Here is a 27,877-nt window from a genome sequence, read left to right as displayed (position 1 = left end):
TTTCCCCCACTTGTGCACACTCTCTCTCTCTCATAAATAAACATTAAAAAAAAGAAGAAAAGAGGGGCGCCTGGGTGGCGCAGTCGGTTAAGCGTCCGACTTCGGCCAGGTCACGATCTCGCGGTCCGTGAGTTCGAGCCCCGCGTCAGGCTCTGGGCTGATGGCTCGAAGCCTGGAGCCTGTTTCCGATTCTGTGTCTCCCTCTCTCTCTGCCCCTCCCCCGTTCATGCTCTGTCTCTCTCTGTCCCAAAAATAAATTAAAAAAAAAAAACGTTGAAAAAAAAAAAAAGAAGAAAAGAAATTCAGAATTCAGACTCTGCTGGAGACAGGCTAAATCAGATTCTGCATGTTAACATGATCCCAGGTGATCAATATGAACATAAAAGCTTGAGATGCATGAATCTAGAGATGAACTCTGTTCTACTGGGAAGGAAGAAAGAATGATGCTCATAATGGCTGATTTGATATCAGATGGCAGGAAGCTGAAGCAATTTGTCTGCAAGTTTCTATTATCTCTGTGAAAGAGGAGGTGGGATTATCTGCTGACACTGGCAGGGATGTGGTGAAGGGAGAGCTGGGAGATTTGTGGAACACTGAGAAGGTTAAAAATAATTACCGTAGTGCTTTCAACAATAGCCAAAATTATGGAACGAGCCTAAATATCTATCAACTGGATGGATCTATCAATGGATAAAGAAGATGTGGTTTACATATACAATGGAATATTACTTGGCAATGAGAAAGAATGAAGTGATGCCATTTGCAGCAACGTGGATGGAACTGGAGAGTATTATGCTAAATGAAGTAAGTCAGCCAAAGAAAGACAGATACCATGTTTTCACTCCTATGTGGAACTTGAGAAACTTTAAGAGAAGACCATGGGGGAAGGGAAGGGAAAAAAAGTTACAAACAGAGAGGGAGAGAAGCAAACCATAAGGAACTCTTAAATAAAGAGAACAAACTGAGGGTTGATGGCAGCAGAGCAGGGGAGAGAGGAAAATGGGTGATGAGCACCGAGGAGGGCACTTGTTGAGATGAGCACTGGGTGTTGTATGTAAGTGATGAATCACGGGAATCTACCCCCAACACCAACAGCACACTGTATACGCTGTATGTTAGCCAACTTGACAATAAATTATATTTTAAAAAGTTAGAAAATAATAAAATAAAATAAAATAAATTACTGCGAAAAATGAGGCAGTAAGCTTGACTACAGAAATAGAGAATTCTCAGGCACTGCTTAGACCCCAGTTGAAGAAGGGCAATGATGAATTTCTTTACTTTTTTTTTAAAGAACTTTTTTTTATATGTTTATTAATTTTGAGGGAGAGACAGAGAGCCCACACGTGTAGGGGAGGGGCACAGAGACAGGGAAAGAGAGGATCCAAGCTCTGACAGTGCAGAGCCTGATGGGGGGCTTGATCTCATGATCCGTAACATCATGACCTGAGCTGAAATCAAGAGTCAGATGCTTAACTGACTGAGCCACCCAGGTGCCCCAGTGATGAATTTCTACTGGTACAGATCCACCGGGTGGTGTGATGGGTTTTTTCCATTTCTCCAGGAGGACTTGGCAGCCTGGGTGCAACTGTGGGGCAGTCACATAACGTGATTCATCCAGGATTAGGCTTTTGACAGATGGTGACATAAGCACAAAAAGTTCAGGAAATTTAGGATACAGGCAAGAGAGTGATTAAAGCAATGGACCATGGGTTCTAAAGGGTAAAAAGGAAGAAGAGATGAAACAGGGGAGGCAAAGGATAAAAGAACTGATAATGTCAAAGTTTGCATTCAATGGGACTAAAGTGGCTAGTTCTCGAAACTATCATTAATATGTGTTAATACTATGTTGAGAAGAAAACTACTGAGAAGTTTGAAAAAACTGACTACATGTAGACTGACCTAAACAATTCCAAAGATAAAAATGGTAAGGTGCTACAGCTAATGATAAATTACTGTATTATACTGCCTGTCATGATCCACATGCCCTCCTAAACAGGATTTTCTCTCAATTACATATGCCAAAAATGTATTTAACACTGACAGTATAGGTAATGAAATTTTATGTTTATTTATTTTTGAGAGAGAGAGAGAGAAAGAGTACAGTCGGGGAGGGGCAGAGAGAGAGGGAGACACAGAATCTGAAGCAGGCTCCAGGCTCTGAGGTGGCAGCACAGAGACTGACGCGGAGCTCGAACTCACGGTTTGCCAAAGTCAGACGCTTAACCAACTGAGCCACCCAGGCACCCTGCTATTCTTGAATGTCTACATTCTAGGGTTAAGGGTTCTGGATACAGCCAATTATCAAGGTGATTACTACTGGAGGCTGATTTTCTGCCAAGGGACATACCCTACTTTGTTTCACAAAAGTGCCAAATTACTAGATATGATTTTTACCTGAGAGTTCAAACTGATAGATTGCTTGAGTGGCTTTAACGACGTCATCAGTGAGAGAGTCCTTAACAATTCTAAATGTTTCTTCCACAGCTCCAGAACGTGGTTTTGGTGGTGGCTGTGGCTTCTCTTCTTTGAGTTCCGGAACAGCACCTATAAAACATTATTGATATAAATGTCTTTAAAGCCTAGGCAGTGTAAGGCCCCACACAGAATTAATTAATTAGCAAAAGAGACTTGCCACCAATTAGACCTGTTTGACCAAAATGACTTTAAATATATTTGGTGACAAAGTGTTAAGTCAACCTGATGAAATAATATCCAAATACATCAGTTACACATCAGTTGGTTTATACTCTCCAGGTAAAAGGCTGACTCTCAGATTACGTTGAAAAAAAAAACAAACCATTACTAAACAATAGTGTTTTTTGTTTTTTTGGTTTTTTTTAAGGGACCTAAACAAACTTTTGGGAGTTTTAGGAGTAATAATCACTCCTTTATCATCCGCTCCGAGTTCTAAAACCAAATGAGAAAAGACACTAGAGTAAGTACCATGGAGATCAGAACATCAACCATGTAAACAGCAGAGCTGAACTGGAGATTGTAGCTTGAATTAACAGCCAAGTGAACTTCCTAGTAACTTTGCTTCTAAATTTGACTTAGTTCCTTCACCCCTGGATTGAATTTGCCTCCTCCCATCAGGGCTTAGAAATGCCTCTAAAAGTACAGGTCATGTGAAAACTGGGGACAACCTGCTCAGACAGAAAGAACCTTCACAAGAGTCTAAACCACACAAAATTAGTTCCTCTTCCAGTTTCATCAGACTGGTCCCCCCCCCCCCCCATGGGATGAAGATGGAGATCAGACTACAAGCCTCATGAAAGCCCCCCCTCCCCCCGCCTAGAAATATAAGGCCAGGGGAATGGAGGTTATAGTGTTTTTAAACTTGTATCCATGTAACCCATTGGCCGTAACCATTCAGCGTATAACGAGCCAGTAGATGTGCAGTCCATAGGACTGTTCAATTGCCGAAGCATGAAGCTGTCCTCCAAAACCAACCTCTATTCCTCTATTTTTCCTCCCGGAATCACTTGTGGGCAGTTTAGCAGTTGCCCCCAGAAACAGGTGAGAACAATTCATTAATTAAATTAATTCCAAGGCCAATCTGTGCTCTAGGCTAAAAATGAACTCTCCATCTACTTCCCAACTCAAATTACACCCAGCCATATAACTCACCAAAGGTTATTAAATGAAATATAATTGGCAGCACAAAAATATTCCATAGTACAACAGAAGCAATATAAAAGTATCCCAAATTTGCTGGATATAGATTACCCTCCACTATAATGATTCCAGAGACAAAAACACCCAAACAAATAAACAAGAAAATCCTTCTCTTCTTACAAGTTAAAATCCAAACAGATATTAAAGATGAAATCCTCAAGATCCAATGGAGCAAAGATACACACTTTTAAATAAACTTTTAGTTTCTTACTATTTTTAAATTCATTAGAGAGTGCACCTCTTTATTGCCTACACCCATGGCAAACAACTCCGACTGCCTTGCCCTTACTTTTCATTCATGGGTAACATGCATGAATAATGATCGTAAGCATATAGCTCAAAAAGTTACCAAAGGGGTTGGGGGATGTGTAAAAAGGGGTGAAGGGGAGTAAGAGGCATAGGCTTTCAGTTATGGAATGAGTAAGTCATGGGGATAAAAGGTATGGCACAGGAAATACAGTCAGTGGTATTGTAGTAATGTTGTATGGTGACAGATGGTAGCTACACTTGTGATATGCACAGCATAAGGTATAGACCTGTGGAATCACTATGAAACAAAGGTAATATTCTGTGTCAACTATACTTCAATAATTTTTTAAAACTTATCAATAAGTGGATATACTGTGTCATCATCACCTACGTCAAGAAAGAAGATAGGGGTGCCTGGGTGGCTCAGTTGGTTAAGCATACGATTTCAGCTCAGGTCATGATCTCACAGTTCATGGGTTCGACCCCCGTGTCGGGCTCTGTGCTGACAGCTCAGAGCCTGGAGCCTGCTTCAGATTCTGTGTCTCCTTCTCTCTCTCTGCCCCTCCCCGCTCACACTTTGTCTGTTTCTCAAAAATAAATAAATGTAAAAAAAAAAATTTAAAAGAAAGAAGATATGACAAGTCTCCCAGAAGCCTGTGGTGGCAGACTGTAGCAAAAACTTTAGTGTAGCCCCAAAAGACATTTGCCAAGTGATAAATTGCATAATTTGATCATCTGGACTATTTAGACATGGCGTGATGACTTTGCGCAAGAGAATAAAACTTCAGGAGACAAAAAACAAATCAGTAATATATTTGAAAGGTACAATCAGTAGACTAGAAATATGTAAGCTTTAATGAGAAAGAACATTTTGGTTACTTAAAAAAAAAGAGGGCGGTGCAAAAACAGATACTCAGATCAGTGGTACAGAATAGAGAACCCAGAAATGGTCCCACAAACGTATGGTCAACTAATCTTTTTTTTTTTTTATTTTTTTTATTTTTTTTTATTTTTTAATATATGAAATTTACTGTCAAATTGGTTTCCATACAACACCCAGTGCTCATCCCAAAGGTGCCCTCCTCAATACCCATCACCCACCCTGCCCTCCCTCCCACCCCCCATCAACCCTCAGTTTGTTCTCAGTTTTTAACAGTCTCTTATGCTTTGGCTCTCTCCCACTCTAACCTCTTTTTTTTTTTTTTTTTTCCTTCCCCTCCCCCATGGGTTTCTGTTACGTTTCTCAGGATCCACATAAGAGTGAAACCATATGGTATCTGTCTTTCTCTGTATGGCTTATTTCACTTAGCATCACACTCTCCAGTTCCATCCATGTTGCTACGAAAGGCCATATTTCATTTTTTCTCATTGCCACGTAGTATTCCATTGTGTATATAAACCACAATTTCTTTATCCATTCATCAGTTGATGGACATTTAGGCTCTTTCCATAATTTGGCTATTGTTGAGAGTGCTGCTATAAACATTGGGGTACAAGTGCCCCTATGCATCAGTACTCCTGTATCCCTTGGATAAATTCCTAGCAGTGCTATTGCTGGGTCATAGGGTAGGTCTATTTTTAATTTTCTGAGGAACCTCCACACTGCTTTCCAGAGCGGCTGCACCAATTTGCATTCCCACCAACAGTGCAAGAGGGTTCCTGTTTCTCCACATCCTCTCCAGCATCTATAGTCTCCTGATTTCTTCATTTTTGGCCAACTAATCTTTGACAAAGCAGGGAAGAATATCCAATGGAATAAAGACAGTCTCTTTAGCAAGTGGTGCTGGGAAAACTGGACAGTGACATGAACCTGGACCACTTTCTTACACCATACACAAAAATAAACTCAAAGTGGATGAAAGACATAAATGTAAGACAGGAAGCCATCAAAATCCTCGAGGAGAAAGCAGGCAAAAACCTCTTTGACCTTGGCCACAGCAACTTCTTACTCAACACGTCTCCAGAGGCAAGGGAAACAAAAGCAAACTACTGGGACCTCATCAAAATAAAAAGCTTCTGCACAGCAAAGGAAACAACCAGCAAAACTAAAAGGCAACCGATAGAATGGGAGAAGGTATTTGCAAATGACATATCAGATAAAGGGTTAATATCCAAAATCTATAAAGAACTTCTCAAACTCAACACCCAAAAAACAAATAATCCAGTGAAGACATGAGCGAAAGACATGAATAGACACTTCTCCAAAGAAGATATCCAGATGGCCAACCAAGACATGAAAAAAATGCTCTACACTGCTCATCATAAGGGAAATACAAATCACAACCACAATGAGATACCACCTCACCCCTGTCAGAATGGCTAATATAGGGGTGCCTGGGTGGCTCAGTTGGTTAAGCGTCCGACTTCGGCTAAGGTCATGATCTCACGGTTCGTGAGTTCAAGCCCCGCATCGGACTCTGGGCTGACAGCTCAGAGCCTGGAGCCTGTTTCGGATTCTGTGTCTCCCTCTCTCTCTCTGACCCTCCCCCATTCATGCTCTGTCTCTCTCTGTCTCAAAAATAAATAAACGTTAAAAAAAAATAAAAAAGAATGGTTAATATCAACAACTCAGGGAACAATAGATGTTGGCAAAGATGCAGACAGGATCTCTTTTGCATTGCTGGTAGGAATGCAAACTGGTGCAGTCACTCTGGAAAACACTATAGAGGTTCCTCAAAAAATTAAACATAGAACTACCTTATGACCCAGCAATTGTACTATTAGGTATTTATCCAAGGGATACAGGTATGCTGTTTTGAAGGGACACATGCACCCCCATGTTTATAGTGGCACTATCAACAAAAGCCAAAGTATGGAAAGAGCCCAAATGCCCATCGATGGATGAATGGATAAAGAAGATGTGGTATATACATATACGATGGAGTATTACTCGTCAATCAAAAAGAATGAAATCTTGCCATTTGCAACTACGTGTATGGAACTGGAGGGTATTATGCTAAAGAAAGATAAAAGAGAAAGATAAAAATCATATGACTTCCAGAGAAAGATAAAAATCATATGACTTCAGAGAAAGATAAAAATCATATGACTTCACTCATATGTGGACTTTAAGATACAAAACAGATGAACCTAAGGGAAGCAAAGCAAAAATAATATAAAAACAGGGAGGGGGACAAAAACATAAGAGACTCTTAAATATGGAGAACAAACAGAGGGTTACTGGAGAGGTTGTGGGAGGGGGGATGGGCTAAATGGGTAAGGGGCATTAAGGAATCTACTCCTGATCATTGTTGTGCTATGTGCTAATTAATTTGGATGTAAATTAAAAAGATAAATTAAATAAAAAAAAAAAAGAGGGGTGACCAGCTGGCTCAGTTGGTGGAGCATGCGACTCTTCATATCAAGGTCGTTAGTTCAAGTCCCATGCTGGGTGTGGAGATTACTTTAAAAATAAAACCTTAAAAAAAAAAAAAAGATAATGACTAGCAGCCCCCATCACACCCTAACTCCATACTTACATAAACATGTAAAAAAATTACTAAACATCACCTAGACTCACAATCACTGTCAGAATCCAGGAACAAATGTTCAATAACTCTAAGGTAGACAGAGTCAGCCTAAGAAACACGGAACTGCCTGTGCTTTGCCTCATGAAAGATCTCAGAGAAAGAATAGCTCTACTAACTTAAACAAAGAAGACAGGTTTTCATATTTTAAAACCACTGGACCAGACTCTGGGCTTGTTTCAACTAGAAGACTAGGATCTGTACCTCTGTTCTACAATGCTGCCTTTTAAGAACGCCTCCATCTTTCAAATCCAATTTCAAAGCTTGTAGCTCCCAAATATCAGAGGAGCAGACAGTAGGGGGAGCCCTTGTAGTGAGGCACCCTGGGAAGTACACGCCCCAAAGCAATACTGATAAAAATGGGGAGGGAAGAACCTTGGGAGCAGGGCATGAAGGGGACAGTAGGAGGTAAAAGAAGTTCCCAGTCAGCCTTGCACACAGGCACTAGCTATGTGCCTAACAGGTACCACAACAGAAACTATAGCTCTGACAACGCAATTCTACCAGAAGGACAAGGAACGAAGCCAGAAGCAATCTATACATCCCTGTCATTTGACTCTACTAGCTCTAGAGATATTTCCTAATATGAAGATAAATTAGCAGTGGGGAAAAATAACCTGGTGCCTATGAGAAACAACATACCACAAGAGTAATGGAAAATTATTCTGAAGAGAAAAAAAATCTACCTCTAAAAATAATTTACTATGAAACCCACAAGAATTCCTCCACATGAAAACTATATGAAATGAGGGCACAAAGTCATATATAACTGGCTGGAATGAAAAGACAATGGAATAAAATGGGCAAGGAAAGAGGGAACATGAGAAATGAAACATATAATAAAATTAAAATAAACATTACAGTCCAAAGGGAACAGAGATGAAAGTGTCAAAAGTCTTTTTTTTTTAATGTTTGTTTATTTTGAGAGAGAGCGAGAGCGCAAGTGTGCGTGGAAGCAGGGGAGGGGCAGAGAGCAAGAGCGAGAATCCCAAGCAGGCTCTGCACTGTCAGCACAGAGCCCAATGTGGGGCTCCATCTCACAACTGTGAGATCATCACCTGAGCCAATATTGAGTTGGATGCTTAATGAACTAAGTCACTCAAGTGCCCCAAAAGTCTTTGTTTTTTAAAGTAGGCTCCACGCCCAATGTGGGGCTTGAAGTCCAACCCCAAGATGAAGAGTCGCATGCTCTACCAACCAAGCCAGCCAGGTGCCCCATCAAAAGTCTTATTAGTAATTTACAGTACAAACTTGAGCAGGTATCCCAGAATGCAGAAGAAAAGAACAGTAAGATAGAAATAATAAAAGATGGTGACAACTACAGGGGAAAGGAAAAGGACAACAGGCTAAGAATAAGTGTTTCTGAGGAGAATCCAGAGCAACTGGAACAGAAGCAATAAAAAGTATAACTAAAGGAAAAAAAAACAAAAATAAACTGAACAAAAAAGACTATGGGTTCCCTGTGTTGTAATGGGAGGAGGGAGATCAATGAAGAAATGACAGTAGTGCTTTTAATATGAGAAAAAACACTTAAAATTAGAACATAATCTACAATATACTTCATAATTACAAATACACTATATAAAACAAATATACATAGCACAAATAACCAGAAAAGGTACAATCAAACGTTAATAGAAAGGTGAGCTGCTCCCCCTTGGGAAATAAGGGATACACACTGACCTCTGAGAGAGAGGATGTGGATAGGGACTAACCAATCACCTGAAAGATGTTAGATTCTAAGCCAGATATACTGGACTATATGAATATATTAAGGTATGTACAGAAAATGTTAAGTACAATTGCAGTAGACTGAACAAGAAGAAGGAATAAAAAAAGAGAGCTACAGTAGCAAACGCTCTCTCCAGCAGCATATGGGGAAGAAAAGCTTCAGCCAAAGGAATTTGAGTATTGTGACCTCAAGGCTGAGGGCATCCCTCATGTGGAGATGATATATGGATTGTAGTCAATGCACGTGACACATTCTGATCCCATAGGCAAAATCATTCCTATCAAAATTTGATGCCAGTAAACATTTATCTTACATTTTACTGATCTAACCTCCCTTGTTCTGATTCCATGGTCATGAAACAACCTTCTGATCGTGATTCTGTTCCCTATGTAATTAGGACCCAAGGGAGAGAATGGGCTGATCATAGCAACTGTATGCCTAGTCCATGAGATGGCAACTCATTATAAATTAATAAGTTGGATTACTGGGGGGAAAATATGCTAATTTAAAGGACTTTAAGTATTCAGGAGTTAGAAAAGCAATTTAAATTTACTGGTTAAAGTTAGGGGCTTAGCAATCAGAGAAATACAAATTTAAATCCTGGCTCTGCCACCTGCCATGATCTCAGATGTAAAATGAAGATAATAATACTTGTCTTGCAGGCCCGTGTTAACTGTGACAATGCATACAAAGCACCTGGCTTAGTGTCTGATGCACAGTAGTGCCCAATAAATATGTGGTGAAAAACAAAATGAATATACATGATCGATAAGTGGTTCTTATTATTTAAACTTGGAATTTAGAGAAGCTCAGATCAAAGGTTAGGGTGCTGCACAAAAATCAGGATTTTGCTCTTGCCTGGCCTTAAGCCTAGACTCTTTTTAGACTTTGATAAGATGTGTTTTCAAGTTTTCCATGCTACAAATGAAAAGTTGCCATTTTTATTAAGTAATTTTTAAGACTATCTCCAAAAATTTAGACAAAGATAAGGTAAAGGTAGAAAAGATTAAGCCAGAAAAAAGGTGGCACTAAAATGCACTGTGGTATAAGATTCTATAAATTTGCTATAAAGGTATAGAGGAAATTTGTTCTTAAATTTTCTAGCAGCCATCTAAAGAATCTGTGATCACTTAGGAGATTCACACTGCCTGTGAGATAAAATAAAGTAAGGGCCCAGGAGAAGCACAGCCATTCTTGTTAATAAACCATGAGAGAAATTCTTCTCATGGGTATTTGTTAAACAGTGTTTCTTCTGAAATCTTTCAGTAAGCTAGTGACACAATGCCAGAACACAAAAACTAAAACGTAAACTCTGGACCAATTAAGGGAGGCTATTGTTTCTGAATTATAAAAGCAAAATAAAGTAAAACCAAAATCTCTTCTGAAGTGAATTTCTCCAATAAAGCAGTCACACAGCACAAACTCTGAGAATGCTGTTAGGTATACTTTGATGTGACACATTTTTCCTCAAAATAAAATAACACATCAACATGAAATACCTAAACACAGTGCAAAGGAAAAGAAATAAAAATCTTAAAAAAGGGTCTGTTTTCTTTTTAAGATTTTTTTTTTGAGTCAAATGAAAAGCATATATTAAGAACTTCTTACTGGTGGAAGGAAAAGACAACCTTCTTGAATTAACAAGACCACATATTACTGTCTAGTTTAAATTACAATGGATCAAAACCAGAAGGCAGCAATGTCCAATTTTATATTCTGAAAGAAATATGTAAGTTAGTATCTTTATTTTCCTACATAAAGTATGGTCTACATCTTACCACGTGATTCCACTTTCTTGATAATTGTATCTGGGTGTTCATCTAAGAAGAAATCTGGTAACAAAGGATGGCCTGAAAAATGACCCCAAAAATAATCAGGTTACTAAGACAACTTAAATATATTAAGACTCCTAACACCTGTTTAATGAACATTATATCTGTTTTTATTGTAATAATCATTCTTGTGCAATGGAAAAGACTCCCATGAGAACTGTTAAACTACTTGACTTTCACAAAGCTAAAATACTTTTCCCATAACCCAGTTATCCTCCTCTCCAATGGCAAATTTCATCGCTAAGATCCAAACAGAGTCACCTGTTACATTAAGCTCCTAGCTGCCCTCCCAGGAGGCTCTGCCCCCTTCTCATCTATCCATGCAACCCTTCTGTCCTACATCCCTCCGAAGTACTCAGGACTCGTTTCTTACCTAGCCCCCTGAGAAAAGGGGGTTCCTTATTAAGAAACTTGTTTCCCATCTCTGTCTCTGTCTCTCCCTCTCAGAAGATTAAGAAAACTGGAGGTCAGGAAGGCATTGGTCTTTATTATATCCTAATACTTATCATAGTACGTATTCATCTTAAGCTCTCAACACTTGATAGGATTTTTTTTTAATGTTTATTTATTTTTGAGAGAGGGAGCGTGAGTTGGGTAGGGACAGAGAGAGAGGAGGACAGAGGACCCGAAGCAGGCTCTGTGCTGACAGCAGACAGCCCGATGTGGAGCTTGAAATCACAAACCATGAGATCATGACCTGAGCTGAAGTCAGAAGCTTAATTGACTGAGCCACCCAGGTGCCCCGATTGTGCACAGAATTTTAAATTTAAGATTAAAAATCGTATCAAGTGGGGCGCCTGGGCGGCTCAGTCGGTTAAGCATCCGATTTCAGCTCAGGTCATGATCTCACAGTTCATGAGTTTGAGCCCAATGTCAGGCTCTGTGCTGACAGCTCAGAGCCTGGAGCCTGCTTTAGATTCTGTGTCTTTCTCTCTCTCTGCCCCTTCCCCTGCTCTCTCTCTCTCAAAACTAAATAAACATTAAAAAAAAGAGTACATTAAAAAAATTTTTTGTGTGCACAATGACCCTGTGCCTTTCAAACCTAAAGTGATAATTGTACCAGGACCCAGGACACCTCAATCTGGTTCAGGTTCTGCCACTTATTAGCTGACTGCTCCTAGGCAAAGACTAAGCTCTTTAAGCCTGTTTTCCTACTGTAAATATTAACTACTGAATACTACAATTGTATCATATGTCAGGCACTGTGACACACACATTACACACATTATTGCACTTAGTTCTTACAAAAATCCTGCATGGAAGCTATTATTCCCCTAATTTTACCAATAAGGTAAAATAAGTGAAGCTCAGAGAAAGTGGGTGATATGCCTAAAGTCACACAGCTAGTGAGCAGCTGAACTGGAATCTGAACCTGGGTTTCTTCTCTCAAACTCCATGCTTTTAATCCCTAAACAATACTGCTTCTCTCACAGGATTGCTGTGAAGATTAAATAGATAATGTATATAAAACTGCCTTGTAAGGGTACTTGGGGGGCTCAGTCAGTTAAGTGTCTTGATTTTGGTTCAGGTCATGATCTTGTGAGATTTAGCCCCACATTGGGCTCTGTGCTAACAGCATGGAGCCCACTGGGGAGTCTCTCCCTCTGCCCCTCTGCTGCTCACAGGTACTCTCTCTCTCAAAATAAATAAATAGGGGTGCCTGGGTGGCTCAGTTGGTTAAGCATCAGACTTTGGCTCAGGTCATGATCTTGCAGTTTGTGAGTTTGAGCCCCACGTTGGGCTCTCTGCTTTCAGTGCAGAGCCTGCCTCAGATTCTCTGTCTCCCCCCACCCCCACCTCTCCCACACTTGTGTTCTCTGTTTCTCTCTAAAACAAATAAACATTAAAAAAATTGTTTTTAAAAATTAAAACTAAATAAATAAACTTTAAAAAATGGCTTTGTTAAACTGTAAAGAGTTACTTAATTCAGTTCAAACCGAAGAGACAGGGATGACGTGGAAGCTCAACCTACTGAATAATATTTAAAATACACTTTATTTTTATCTTTTAATGTTTTATTTATTCTTGAGAGAGAGAGAGAGAGAGACAGAGCATGAGCGAGGGAGAGGCATGGCGAGAGAGGGACACAGAATCCAAAGCAGACTCCAGGCTCTGAGCTGTCAGCACAGAGCCCGACGTGGGGCTCGAACTCACGAGTCGTGAGATCGTGACCTGAGCCGAAGTCAGACACTTAACAGACTGAGCCACCCAGGTGCCCCTATTTAAAATACACTTTAGCACAAGTAAATAGACCCCTCGCTTATGGCTATGTTGTCTATTATTTCAATTTTTTAAATGTTTATTCAGTTTTGAGAGACAGAGCACAAGCAGGGGAGGGGCAGAGAGAGGAGACAGAATCTGAAGCAGGCTCCAGGCTCCGAGCTGGCAGCACAGAGCCCGACACGGGGCTTGAACTCACAAACCATGAGACCATGCCCTGAGCCGAAGTCAGCTGCTTAACTGACTGAGCTACCTAGTCACCCCTATATTGTCTATTATTTAACATATACCATGTTTTAGGGGTACCTGGGTGGCTCAGTTGGTTGAACATTCAATATCAGCTCAGGTTATGATCTCAGAGATTGTGAGTTTGAGCCCCACACTGGGGTTGCAGCTCTCAGTGCATAGACTGCTTCAGATCTTCTGTTCCCCTCTCTCTGTCCCTCCCCAACTTGTACTGTCACTCTCAAAAGTAAATAAAACATCAAAACATATATATAATATTTTATACATACAGTCAGAATTCATTTTCACCACCAGCATCTACAATTTTGGAAAGAATGATCTTTGAACAAGGGGGCCTTGAGAACTTCTCAAATCATACCCTTGTACCAAGGACAGATTGTGTTTACTCATCTTCACCATCTATCAGTGAGTTACTCTAAGAGACTGCACTTAAGAGACAAACATTTGGGGGAGTCTGGGGAGCTCAGATGATTAAGTGTCTGACTTCAGCTCAAGTCATGATCTTACGGTTTATGGGTTTCAGGCCCTTGTCCATGCTGGCAGTGCAAAGCCTGCTTGGGATTCTGTCTTCCTCTCTCTCCCTCTGTCTCTTTTTTAATTTAGAGAGAGAGAGAGAGACACAAATATTTGGAAGGAGTCTATATATTTTTTTTAAGTATTTGAGAGAGAGAACAGGGGAAGGGCAGAGAGAGGGAGAGACAGAATCCCAAGCAGGCTCCACATGGTCAGCGCAGAGCCTGACACAGGGCTCAATCCCACTAACTGCGAGACCATGACCTGAGCCAAAATCAAGTCCGACACTTAACTGACTGAGCCACCCAGCGTTTTGTAAAAAACTCACTCCTGTATCATCTGTTTCCACGTCCTTGAACAAAGTCTTTCCTCTGATTTTAAGGCCAACTTTAAAAACCAATTTTCATTTTTGGTTTCTTTCAAGATTTGGAAATGGCTAATAGCTGATATGCCTTCCATATCTGCATATCATTTTAAAAGCCCTCAACTCACTTCTATTTTTCCTTTCTCTCTTTTAAGTCCTACCCTTTATCAGGAGGACGGCTTTTAAAAGAACATATTAATTTTATAATGACTCAAACGTGCACACAAAACAGAGGTGTGTTCCTTGCAGGAAATGCAGAAACAGACATCACTACTTTTAAAAACTGTAAGCACTGGGGCGCCTGGGTGGCTCAGTTGGTTGGGCGGCCGACTTCACCTCGGGTCATGATCTCGCGCTCCGTGGGTTCGAGCCCCGCGTCGGGCTCTGTGCTGACAGCTCGGAGCCTGGAGCCTGTTTCGGATTCTGTGTCTCCCTCTCTCTGACCCTCCCCCATTCATGCTCTGTCTCTCTCTGTCTCAAAAATAAATAAATGTTAAAAAAAAAAAATTTAAAAAAAAAAACAAAAAACTGTAAGCATTACCTGGTTTAATTGCATAGACATCAAAATTTTTTACTCCTTCTTCTCTTAAGATGTTTTCATCAATAATAAAGTTTCCTGTAAAACTTTTTGGCTTTTTAAAAATGGAATAGGCAGCATCTGCAATAATATCAACTTTTCTACACTGGCTTTCAATACCGGATCCTCCCAGCATGTCCATAGCAGCGGTGTGGATGGCTGTGGAGAGAGCAAATACACATACAGAGAACTCCAGATCAAATAATGGGGCTCTGGAAGTAACAAACCAGACAGCTGATCTCTTTACTTCTCAGATGATGAAAATAAGGTCCGGAGAGCTTAACGGATCTGCCGAATGTTCTACTGACATAACCGGGTAGAAAACACATGTTCCTTACTCTTCACAATGCTGCCTCATACAATAGAATGGGTTCCTGAGACTCAACAAAATTCAGTTGGACTTCTGATTTAGAATGCTCAAGAATTTGCACAGGATTCCTGAAAGTTGAGAAAGCCAGGAGGGTATAACAGAAAAAGCACTGAGCAGTAAGCCAGGTGAGTGGGATTTTTAGGCCAACTATGTCAGGATTTTTGGCAAGTCACTTTAACATCTCTGGGCCTGTTTCCGGACTCTACAATAAGAAGCTCCTTTCCTAAGTTTATTATCTCACCCCTCTATTAAAATACAGAGATTTTGTTTCTGTCATTCATCAGGGTATTCCTCGTGGCTAAAACAATGACAAATGCATTATTAGCACTCAATAAATACTAGTTGGATTTTTGGTGGTCCCTTTTAAGTTCAGATACTTCCTTTAATACAGGAAATACTAGAAAATAGAGAAGCAAAAGGAAGAATTTAAAAATTATCTATAATTCCCCTAGCCAGAAATAATTACTATTAATATTTGCATACAGAGGCACCTGGGTGGCTCAACAGGTTAAGTGTCAGACTTTGGCTCAGGTCATGATCTCATGGTTCGTGGGTTCAAGCCCCGCTGTCAGGCTGACAGCTCAGAGCCTGAAGCCTCCTTCAGATTCTGTGTCTCCCTCTCTCTCTCTGTACCTCCCCCCCCACGTGTGTACTCTCTCTCAAAAATAAATAAACATTTAAAAAATTTTTAAAAATTTGCATACAATTTTTACTATTTTAGCTGCGTATAATTTTTAAATTCTGTGTTTACGAAGTAACTTGAAACTCTACCATTAATAGTACACTATTAATTATACATTGTCAAAATTGTGAACAGTAACTTATCTCAATTTACTTACATTATCTTAGCTTATATTTAAAGCAATGAAAGTCAATTTGTTTAAATGTACTTTAGGTTTCAGGGTTTCTAGTAATTCAGATAAGGTTCTCTCCATACCATTGCCGAGCCATTATTTTAAATCAATACACATTGGAAGAACTTACATAAGTCAGCCCACAAGATAAAAACTTTGGAGCTTTTAATAGCCACTGACCCCTTTACATTCATTCAACATATAGTTATCGAGCAATAAGTCAGGCATTATTGTAGGGATTGGGGACAAATGGGTTGATAAAATAGACAAAAGTTCCTACCTTCATGGTGATTACCTTTTAGCATACACCTCTACTACTAAGACAACACAATCAACTTGGGGAATCTCCAAAAGCACAGAGTTAGGAAATATATCCTGTTTCTATCTTGTAAGTATGGTTTCTTACTAGGAAGAATTTTTTACTTAACCAATAGCTCAAGAGCTCTGGTCTTGCTCTTGGTGTGACACTTCATTAATAAAAAATAACAGCTAGGGGTGCCTGGGTGGCTCAGCCAGTTAGGCGCCCGACTTCAGCTCAGGTCATGATCTCGCGGTCCGTGAGTTCGAGCCCCGCGTCAGGCTCTGTGCTGACAGCTCAGAGCCTGGAGCCTGTTTCAGATTCTGTGTCTCCCTCTCTCTCTGTCCCTCCCCTGTTCATGCTCTGTCTCTCTCTGTCTCAAAAATAAATAAACGTTTAAAAAAATATATAACAGCTAATATTTATTAAATGTGGCCTATGCTGGGCATGCTGCTACAGACTTTACATACATTATGTGAATGAATTCTGTGAGGTCAGTACTGTTATTCCCATCTTACAGATGAGAGCACTCATGCACAGAGGAGTTAAAAGATTACAGGAGCTAGAGTTCAAACATCTGACAGCTTGATTTCAGAGCCAGGATCTTAACCATCAAGAGACTAAAGGGTCATACTTTGTAAACCAACATTCTTAGATTTGGTTTACACTATTCTCACTCCCATAAACCACAGAATTTTATTTTTTTAGAGAGAGAGTGAGTGTGTGCAAGCAGGGTAGAGGGACAGAGGGAGAGAGAGAGAGGGAGAGAGAGAAAGAATCCCAAGCACGCTCTATGCTCAGTGCAGAGCCCAATGTGAGGCTCAATCCCACGACCCTGGGATCATGACCTGAGCTAAAATCAAGAGTCAGATGCTCAGGGGCGCCTGGGTGGCTCAGTCGGTTGAGCGTCCGACTTCGGCTCAGGTCATGACCTCACAGTCCGTGAGTTCGAGCCCCGCGTCGGGCTCTGTGCTGACAGCTCAGAGCCTGGAACCTGCTTCCGATTCTGTGTCTCCCTCTCTCTGACCCTCCCCCGTTCATGCTCTGTCTCTCTCTGTCTCAAAAATAAATAAACGTTAAAAAAAAAAAAAAAAAAGAGTCAGATGCTCAACCAACTGAGCCACCCATATGCCCCAAACTGTACAATTTTTCTAAAAATATTTCAGGGCGCCTGGGTGGCTCAGTCGGTTAAGTGTCCGACTTCGGCTCAGGTCATGATCTCATGGTTCGTGAGTTCGAGCCCTGCGTCGGGCTCTGTGCTGACAGCTCAGAGCCTGGAGCCTGCTTTGGATGCTGTGTCTCCCTCTCTCTCTGCCCCTCCCCTGTTCATGCTCTGTCTCTCTCTGTCTCAAAAATAAATAAAAAACATTAAAAAAAATTTTTTTTTAATAAAGAAATAAAAATAAAAATATTTCAATATAGGGGTGTCTGGCTGGCTCTATCTGGAAACCACATGACTTTTGATCTTTAGGTCATGAGTTCAAGCCTCATGTTGGGTGTAGAGATAATGTAAAAATAAATAAATTTTTTCAATACGGTGCGCCTTAAGTCTATATGCATATGTATATACTCTAGTCTCAATGTAGACTATATGAATGGTATAAGAATTCTTAAAAGCTTTAATTAAGAGTATGTCATGGATGTATACATGTGTTGTGTGTGTTCATATGTATAGACCTGCACACCACATAAGAACAATGAATGATTTCTCCAAGCAACCTATGTTTACTTCAGTAATCTTTCTAAGGAAGATACAAAGGCACATACACTCACAATCAGGAAATAAGCCAGAGTTATTCTCAGCAAAGGTTTTGCAATGTCGTAGGCTGACCTAATAGGTCATAAGACTGACAACAATAGAAACAGGTTAACAATAGGATACAACAAATGAAATTCACTGATGATTCCTGGGAAAGAAAAAAAGCAAAAGTTTTAACGAAAGCTGATATGCCTTGGATTACAAGAATCCTAAAGGTGAGCCTAAAACTTAAGTATTATTAAGGAATAATTTTAAAAAAATCTAATAGCTTCCAATTGATGCTCCATTTAAAACACACAGTAACAAGTCTTCGTATCAACCAAAGATTTCCTTTCACATAAACATATAGAGTACATATCAGACTTAAAATATCAGCATTGCCTTTGACTCCTTCTCTGGAAAGAAAGTTTGTCTCACCTCTGAAACACCTGCTAGCCACCAAACACACACACATATTCTTTGGGTACTCACTGAACCAAAGATACCACTGATTATAAAGTGTTCCACTAAGAAACAAACCACCTGCCAACAACCTATTGTACAACATTAATAGTAAGAGCAGCCTGATATCAAAGATGTAAAAATATGAAAACACGGGCATCTCAGAATCAATGAAATATATATAAACTGCTATTTAAACAAGTTGGTAAGCAAGCCCCTGAAAAAACAAGGAAACTAGTTTCGGTTTCTAGGACCAGAGAGGCCAGCTGCCACTTCATTACCCTGACCTCCGTGGTTAGCGGAGTTACCACACCTGTATGTAGGGTGGTCCAGGTGGCAGAGGCCTGCAGCTGCTCTGTGATACATCTGTTATCTTCCACTCGGCTTCCAGTACCAAGATCGGTGGCTGGATGCCCAGACTCCTCACCCCAGCCCACATGCAATCCTTCCCGAAGTGGACCTCCCTCTTCCACCACACTTGTTCTGACCAGCCAAGAGGTCAGAGGCAGCAGGCATTTTGAATGGCAGCTCTTCTCCCTCCTGCCTTCCCCACCCTCCACTTCAACAGAAACTATGAACTAAGTCTTGTAAAAAGACAAACTTCTGAAGGTGACCTAGTTGGGGCTTGAGATCCTCATGTTGTTCAACCACTCAGGGCTATTCTCTGATCCCTTCTCTGGATGTGTTGAATTCAGTGGGGTGAAAAGTTCTAAACCCAGAAGGGGGATTGTAGCCGGTTCAGAGAAGAAACAGTGAGCCAGAGAGGACAAAGAGTGGACCAGGACACATACATTGTAGACAATGTATGTTACACTGTATCTCTTCCATTAAGTGTCATAAATCTCCTTTTCCTTGAAGGGAATAATGCTGGGAGATTACTTCTGGTTCCAGCAAGCATAGAGAGCCGCTCTACACAGTCTAGGAAGAGAAACCATGTTTTTGAAATAGAGGCCTCACAAACAGCCAGGAGCCTGGACACCCTCTCGAATCCATTTTTATTGCCTCAGTTATGAATAATGCAACATCCTAGCTAGCTTTCCAGCCTCCTCTCTCCATAATCTTACAAGCCATCCTACATTCAGATGCCAAATTAAACTTCTTAAACCTCATCAGCAATCACATCACTCTACTGCTCCTATTTTCCCTCTGCTCTCCTGCTTCTCAAATTCTAAAGTGGCTCTCTATTGAATACAAGTTAGAATTCAAGCCCCTAAATTTGGCAATCAAGACCTGGGGCTTAGCTCAAGCTCCTCCCCCCACCACCTCACACCTACCCAACAATCAAGACAACTGCCCAAGTCCAGTGGGAAATAAAAAGCTCAGAGCCTATCACATATACACCATTATCAAATTCCTTGACAGTTCCACCAAACACACAGTATTTTCCCATACCATGGCCTTGGTTGTTCCCTCTGCTAGGAATGCCTTGCCCAATGTTCCTTCTTGCTAATTCCAACATCCCCCTGAGGTCCTATTTCGATCGATTACTTCTATTAGAACACCTCTTTTCCTGACCTTTAAACGTGAGCTACGTGGCCCTCCTGCTCTCTTTCAAAAGTATCCTGTACACAATCCCATCATGCCACATATCACAAGGTACATGACTGTAAATTCAACTTACTGTGCCATCAAGTCTAGGCTAAAAAAAATAATACCAATGGTTCTAAGTTGTCTGGTAAAACTTCTAAAATGAACATCTCAGACCTAAAACAAAGATGTTGGCAGTGAGCTGATTTCTCTTGCCAATCCTGGTGGCGACCTCCACATTCTCTGTCATGCAGTATTCTGTTTGGAGCTAGGCAGAAGGTAATCATACTGTACATTCATTAACTCATCAAATATTTACTGAATGTCTACCATGACTACAGTAAAATGAGCAAAGCAGATTCTGTCTCTACCTTCTAGAAACTTTCATTCTAGCAAGAAAGACATTAAACAACCAAGTTATAAAATCAAGAGTTCAGGGGTGCCTGGATGGCTCAGTTGATTAACTGTCCGACTTTGGCTCAGGTTATGATCTTGCAGTTTGTGAGTTCGAACCCCACTTCGGGTTCTGTGCTCACAGCTCAGAGCTTGGAGCCTGTTCAGATTCTGTGTCTCCCTCTCTCTCTCTCTGCACCTCTGCTGCGTGCGCTCTCCCTCTCTCTCAAAAATAAATAAATAAATATTTAAAAAATTTTTTAAATAACATCAAGAGTTTAATTACAAATGTTGTTAGTGATGTGAAGGAGATGTACAGACTACTAAATCCAGTGGTCGGTCCCCATCTTATAACAACTGCTAGCAGCATTTAACATAATGAATCTCTCCCCTTCTTCCCTTAAAACACTTTCTTCAATTGGCTTCCAGGATATCACACTCTTTCGTTTTCTTCCTACCTTTCTCTCCTATATGGTTCTTCTCCTTCCTAATCTCTGAATGCTGCAATGGCTAATGGTCCTTTCTCTTCTTATGTAGCATTTACATTTGATAGCCCACAAATTGCTATCTCCAATTGCTGGACCTCTCTCCTGACACCCACACTTACAAATCCAACCATCTACTGACCATCTCCATACGGATGCATGAGCACAATGCCCCCAGATGAATTCCTAACCTTGCTCCCTAACCTGCCCCATCTGCAGCTTTCCCTGTCGGTTCCACCTTCAAAATAGGGGCACCTGGATGGCTCAGTCGGTTGAGCATCCGACTTCGGCTCAGGTCATGATCTCACGGTTTGTGAATTCGAGCCCTGCGTCAGAGCCTGGAACCTGCTTCAGATTCTGTGTTTCCCTCTCTCTGCCCATATCCCACTCATGCTCTGTTTCTCTCTCAAAAATAAATAAACTTAAAAAATAAAAATAAAAAAATACAGCAGGATGTGACCACTCTCCATCACCTTTACTGCTATCACCCCAGTCACAGCTACCAACATGTATACTGCAGTAGTCTCTGAACTGCTCTCCCTGTTTCTCCCTTTACCCAAGAATCTATTCTTTAGATCCTTTAAAAAATTCAGGTATGATCAGGTCCCTCTCTACTCAAAGCCCTGCAAAAGCTGCCCATTTCACTCAGAGTAAAAACCCAAGTCTTGGCAAGGACCTACAACATCTGATCCCCATTTCCTTATGGACACGATCTCATTTTCGACTGCTCTCCCCTCACTCTGGCCACACTGGCCTTCTCTCTGCTCTTTCATCATGCCAGGCATGCTCACCTCTTAGGACCTTTCCCCTGGCTATTTCCTCTGCCTTCAATGCTTCTCTCAGGTACCCTGTAGCTAACACATTCCTGAGGCTAACTCCAGCACCCTCTTCAAGTCTATGCTCAAACGTCACCTTCTCGAAAAATATAAACCCTTCTACTCTATTTAAAATTGCAATCTACCCTCCCAACATCTGAGACTCCCAATCCCCCTTACTTTGTTCTATTTTTTTACATAGCATTATCACCTTCTAGCATGCTATATACTTGACTCTTCTTTATGTTAACTGTCTATTGTATCTCTCCCAATTAAACTGCAAGCTCCAAAAGGACAGAGCTTCTTGTCTGTTTTGTTCTCTGATGTGTCTTAAACAACTCAAACAGAGCTTGGACATAACGGGTATCCAAAAATTATCTGTTGTACAAATAAAATCTAAAATTCTTAGAGTCAGACTAGGCTTTTTCTAACTTTGTTACCCCATGATTCCAAAGACCTAAAGGTGAGCAGAGTGGAGGGGTGAAGGGAAGGACAAAGTTTAGACAATGGTACCCTAAACAGTAAACTCCAAGAGTAAGGCCTGTTATCACAGGCATCTTCATTCCCCTTAATGCCTCGTACACAAGTGGACACTTCATAAATCATCTTCAGATGTGTAACGAATAAAGAGTGCAGAGAATTGTACCTGGCATATATAAATGTTCAGAAGATGAATGAATAGAAAATGACAAGTAACATAATAGAGGTACAAAAAAGGGAAAATACTACATTAGGACTTTGTTATCATAGCGAGCCCTTTCTAATTAACTGCCTGACCCTCACTATCTACCAATAACAGCAACGACTGAAGTGGGGGGAGGCTGAGAAAGGATGAGAGAAGGAAAAGAAGGTGAAAAAGAAAAGCACCACAAAGTGTGAGCTTTTAAAGTTTTTCAGTGTGATCCACAATAAGTAACACTTTTTACCTACATGACTAGTAATACATAATACATACATACACACACACTCACACACATATTCATTCAAATACGAAATAGTACCGACTAACTACCTGCAATATTTTCTTTTTTATTCCATTAGAAGTAAAACAAAACAATGAAATTCTGGCTGCTACCTTCTAACTCAATTTTACAAGCCACGAAATTGATTTCATGATTCACCAATGAGTCCTGACATGCAGTTTGAAAAATGCTATAGAAGCACTCATTCACTCTCACCTTTTGCCTCACTGCAAAGAATATCACTCTCCAGAAAAATCTTAAAAGAACTGTATCTGCTTCAGAAACATCAGGGAAATTAAGAAGCAACGAAACACGGTTCCGATCCCACAGTGGGCCAGGGAAGAAAGGAATCTCGGTCAAACAGAAGAAAGGAATTTTAAAAAATTGATTCTTGGAGCCCTCAGAAGAAAAGCAAGGTGGTAACTATAGAGGTGCTTGCAACAGCTAAATTTTCCTAGAAATTGTATCAGCAACACGCCCTCGGGCTCCATACATTCTTACCTACAGCCCCATTTCCTGAGCTTCAACACCACAGGCCACTGGCCCTTCCACTACTTCTTGAGGCTGAGGAAATCTCTTCACTCAGCAGATGGGAATAAAGATAAAAAGAAATCTCTCAATTGTCCTTAAGCTAGAACTCTGGGTATGTTTCACATGTTATATGTGGCAATTCAGTTCAAAAGTACCGCTAGGGCTGCAATACTTTGCAAAAATGCTGGATTAAATGTGCTTTTCATGGTCAACTCTTACCGAACTAGTCATCTATTAGGTGAAAGGTCAAAGAAGTAGGCACAGTACCCTGGCACAAGGTCTGCCACATGGTAACTGTCCAACAGATATTTGTTGAGCAATAAATGAATATACAAAATAATTTCAGAAGGAAGAAGAATAGGAATAAACAATATAAAGGTCCTTAGAGAATAAAGAAACATGTTAAAAGACACAATGGGAGGGGTACCTAGGTGGTTCAGTCGGTTGAACGTCTGACTTCAGCTCAGGTCATGCTCTCACGGTTCATGGGTTCAGGCCCTGCGTTGGACTCCTGCTATCAGGGCAAAGTTGGCTTGGGATCCTCTGTCTCCCCCCCCCCCCCCCCCCCGCCTCTCTGCCCCTCCCCAGCTCACGTGCTCACATGCATTCTCTCTCTCTCTCTCTCTCTCTCAAAATTAAATTTAAAAAATTAAAAAAAAAAAAAAAAAGACACAGTGGGAAGAATCAGGAAAATACAGGATTTTGGAAATTCTATAAATGACCTGGTTTTTCAAGAAATCAGTGATGAGGAAAAAAAATTAAGTGTAACTACTCTAAATGAAAAATATCACACAAATGTAATGTGTTAACTTTTTTTTTTTTTTTTAGAGAGAAAGGGCAAGCGGGGGAGAGGGGCAAAAGGGGAAAGGGAGAGAGAGAAAGAGAGGGAGAGGGAGAGAAAAAGAATCTTAAACAGGCTCCACGCTCAGTGCAGAGCCTGATGCAGGGCTTGGTCCCACAGTCATGGGATCATGTTCTGAGCTGACATTAAGAGTCGGACACTCAACTGACTGAGCCACCTGGGTGCCCCTATGTGAAACCTGTTTATATCCTGATGTGAATAAACCAACTGCAGAGAAAGTACCTGAGACACCTGGATAGAGCTAGAGAGTATAAAACTAAAGTGATATAAGTCAGTCAGAGAAAAGACAAATACCACAGGATCTCACTCATATGTGGAATTTAAGAAACAAAACAAATGAGCAAAGGAGAAAGAAAAGAGAAGAGACAAACCAAGAAACAGACTCTTAACTATGGAGAACTAATGGTCACCAGAAATGAGGTAGGTGGGGAGACAGGTGAAACAGGGGAAGGGGATTAAGAGTACACTTATGGTAATGAACACTGAGTAATGTATGGAATTGCTGAATCACTATATTGTACACCTGAAACTAATATAACTATGTAACTGTATTGGAATTAAAATTAAAAATTAATTAAAAGAGAAGGTAGGTAGTTATCTGTAACTTTAAGAGCCTAAAGCATTTCCATACCCTAGCCCCAAAAAGAAAATATAATTTTTAAAAAGCATACCATCTAGTATTGTGGCTGCCACAAGATGAGACTGTCGGAATACTTTTCCCTCCCCAATCTTCCAATGCTTATATAGCCCTTCAGAATTCAATTACTTTCATATTTCGTCCTTTCCTGACTTCTAAGCTTTAAAAAGACAGTTTAGTGCTTTTGCCCAGAGACTAATCTTAAAGTTTTCTCTTATGCATGTCTTCTGTACCAAGAGTTCTTATTTGATACCCTATATTTCATATTCTTGGTCATTCTACCACACCTCATTTACATTTAACCATACGCATTACAGGGTTTTTTGCTTGCCATTATTTCCTCTCCACTCCATTTCCCTCTATGTTGAAAAGTCTTGACTATGACCGATTTGCTGTTTGGTTAACAGCACTTCTAGATTTTTCTCAAATATGATATCCTTGCATGCTCCTATATCTTCCCCTTGTCAATAAATGTTATTTTGACTGGGTCCCTTCCTATCAGTAATCCACGATGTTATTCCACTGCCTTCTAGTATTGATGCAATCTTTTTCCTTTGTAACAAGTAACATATTTTGCCTGAAAGCTTGCAAGATTTTCTTTTTATCCTTGAAATTCAGAGATTCTCCCAGATGTCTTTACCACCCCCCCGCCTCCCCATAAATTCAGCCTCCCACTTGGTAAACCTTTCAACTGACACATTTAAGTCTTTGGCTAAAGGGAATTGTTTTCTTTTTCTTTTTTTTTTAAATTGTATGTATGTATGTATGTATGTATGTATGTATGTATGTATGTATGTATTTATTTAATCTCTATACCCAACATGGGGCTTGAACTCATGACCCTGAGATCAGGAGTCAGATGCTCTTCTGACTGAGCCAGCCAGACACCCATTTTCTATTTTTAGTTAAATTATTGTTTTTCCTCTATTTGTTTTCTCCTTCTGGGGCTCCTGATATTTACATGGGAAGTCCCGTGAGTCTATTTTCTTTTTCTTCAGAGTGTTTTTGCTCTGCATTTTGAGATATCTCTTACACTTCAACGTCCAAGCTACTTATTCAGGTGTTAACAATGACCACTCAATCCTTCAACTACAGTTTTTTTTTTTAACTCAAAACACAATCTCTGTGTAGATCCAGAAAGCATTTTTATGCTATAATTCAATCTCCTAAGTAGCTGTTGCATTTAGTTGTTTTTTTTTTTAAGTAAACTATGACTAACGTGGATCTTGAACTTAGAACCCTGAAAAAAAAAAAAAAAAAAGAACCCTGAGATCAAGAGCCACATGCTCTACTGATTGAGCCATGACCTTGGGATCATGACCTGAGCCAAAATCAAGAGTTGGGACACTGAACTGACTGAGCCACCCGGGTGCCCCTCTTTTTAATGAAACTCTTCAAGTGTCCCAATGTTCGATGTCTCTAGCATAGTAACTGGCTTTAAAGTCAGTCATGTAGTCCAAGTCAAAGGTAGAAGGTGACTGAAAAGAGCCTTGTATGTATAATAAAAAGTTTAACTTGTTTGCCACCTCAACCTACCCACCCAAGATGCATCTCAAAACTGTCAAGGACAATAAATGAAAATCTAATAAATGGATATATTTTTTTAAGTACATACCTGTTTTAGGCCATAATGCATTGACTGCAATTTCACCCTTAAATTCTTCTGCCATTCCAAGCACACACATAGACATACCATACTTAGCAATGGTGTAAGCTGAAAGAAACCACAAAGAATAGGATTTAATTAATGGACTAATTTGTGAGTATAACCAATTTCTGCAGCTATACTGCCAGTGAAACAAGAACAAAAAGTTGCAAATCTGTTTAATCTAGTCAATTAAAACTGAACTTCTTTCAGTTTTACTGGGAGTTTCTATTCCAATTGCCTGTCCAAATTTTAGTAAATTATGTACAAAAAAGGACTAAGTATCTGATGCAACTATATTAAAGGAAGCACCTATACATAATTCTTATAGGTTAGCATACACACCTCAAATCATTAATTTGCTGTGAAAGTGAAAGTACTTCATAGCTTTTAACCAACTTCATTGAAGAATAAGTTATATACAAAAACACACCTACTGAGACTGGAGGGAGCTTTCTGGAATGATGGAAATCCTTATCCCGATTTGGCTATTGGTTATGCAGGTGTATACACATTTGTCAAAACTCATCAAACTGAGCCATTAAGATCTGTGCATTTTATTGAATGTAAACTATACCTCAACGTTTTAAATTACAGATAAAAGATGAAGAATCTACTTTCCAAAGTGCTACCAATATTGCACAGAAACTTTAATGTTGAATACTATGTACAAATTTTGATCACATCATAGATACACTGACTTAATACAAAGCAAATTAACCAAACAAACCATCCCCTCAACCAACCACCTACCACAGTGCTGTTTGAACCACAATGGATTTAGGTTCAGTGGTGGACTGAGATTGAGGATATGGGCAATTTTACTCTTTTTCAAATAAGGAATACATGCTTTAGATCTGAAAGCAAAAGAAAACACAAGTCAACAGCTTTCTAACAACTTACCCACTTTTTAAAATTATATATTAAAAAAATTTTTTTTAATTTATTCTTAAGACAGAAAGAGAGAGAGAAAAAGAACGTGAGCAGGGGAAGGACACAGAGAGAGGGAGACAGAATCAGAAGCAGGCTCCAGGCTCTGAGCTGTTAGCACAGAGCCCAATGTGGGGCTTGAACCCACGGACCACGAGATCATGACCTGTGCTGAAGTTGGATGCTTAACCAATTGAGCTACCCAGGTGCCCCTAAAATTATATTTTAAACTACTTCTACAAAGCAACTAAACTTGCTCAGTAATGTAGTGTACTTTTTGTTTGTTTTCACTTTTCTAGAACAAAGACAGGAAAAGCAGTAATTTTCAATCTTTGAAGTTTTGCTTACTAGCCTAACATGATCTGCTTGATGAAAATAATCAAATCCTTGGTACATTAGCCTTAAATCCAACTGAGGCTACCCTCAACTA

General features: G+C 40.1%; 1 protein-coding gene across 2 annotated transcripts in view; it reads right to left on the bottom strand.

Annotated features, from left to right (window-relative positions):
- The window catches only part of HSDL2 (hydroxysteroid dehydrogenase like 2), a 70,123-nt gene that overhangs the window by 17,776 nt on the left and 24,470 nt on the right, over positions 1–27,877 (bottom strand). For both annotated transcript variants that reach the window (XM_042913270.1, XM_042913271.1), the window contains exons 5-9: positions 27,271–27,374; positions 26,488–26,586; positions 14,903–15,097; positions 10,965–11,036; positions 2,398–2,547 (exon numbers count right to left, since the gene is read on the bottom strand). In XM_042913270.1, coding sequence (XP_042769204.1) covers positions 2,398–2,547; positions 10,965–11,036; positions 14,903–15,097; positions 26,488–26,586; positions 27,271–27,374 — 620 coding nt within the window. The remainder of the gene's footprint in view (positions 1–2,397; positions 2,548–10,964; positions 11,037–14,902; positions 15,098–26,487; positions 26,587–27,270; positions 27,375–27,877) is intronic.

The sequence above is a fragment of the Panthera leo genome, chromosome D4, assembly GCF_018350215.1.
Source record: "Panthera leo isolate Ple1 chromosome D4, P.leo_Ple1_pat1.1, whole genome shotgun sequence".
Lineage (NCBI taxonomy): Eukaryota > Metazoa > Chordata > Mammalia > Carnivora > Felidae > Panthera > Panthera leo.
The sequence above is the reverse complement of the archived record's forward strand: the minus strand, read 5'-3'. Positions and strand labels throughout refer to the sequence as shown.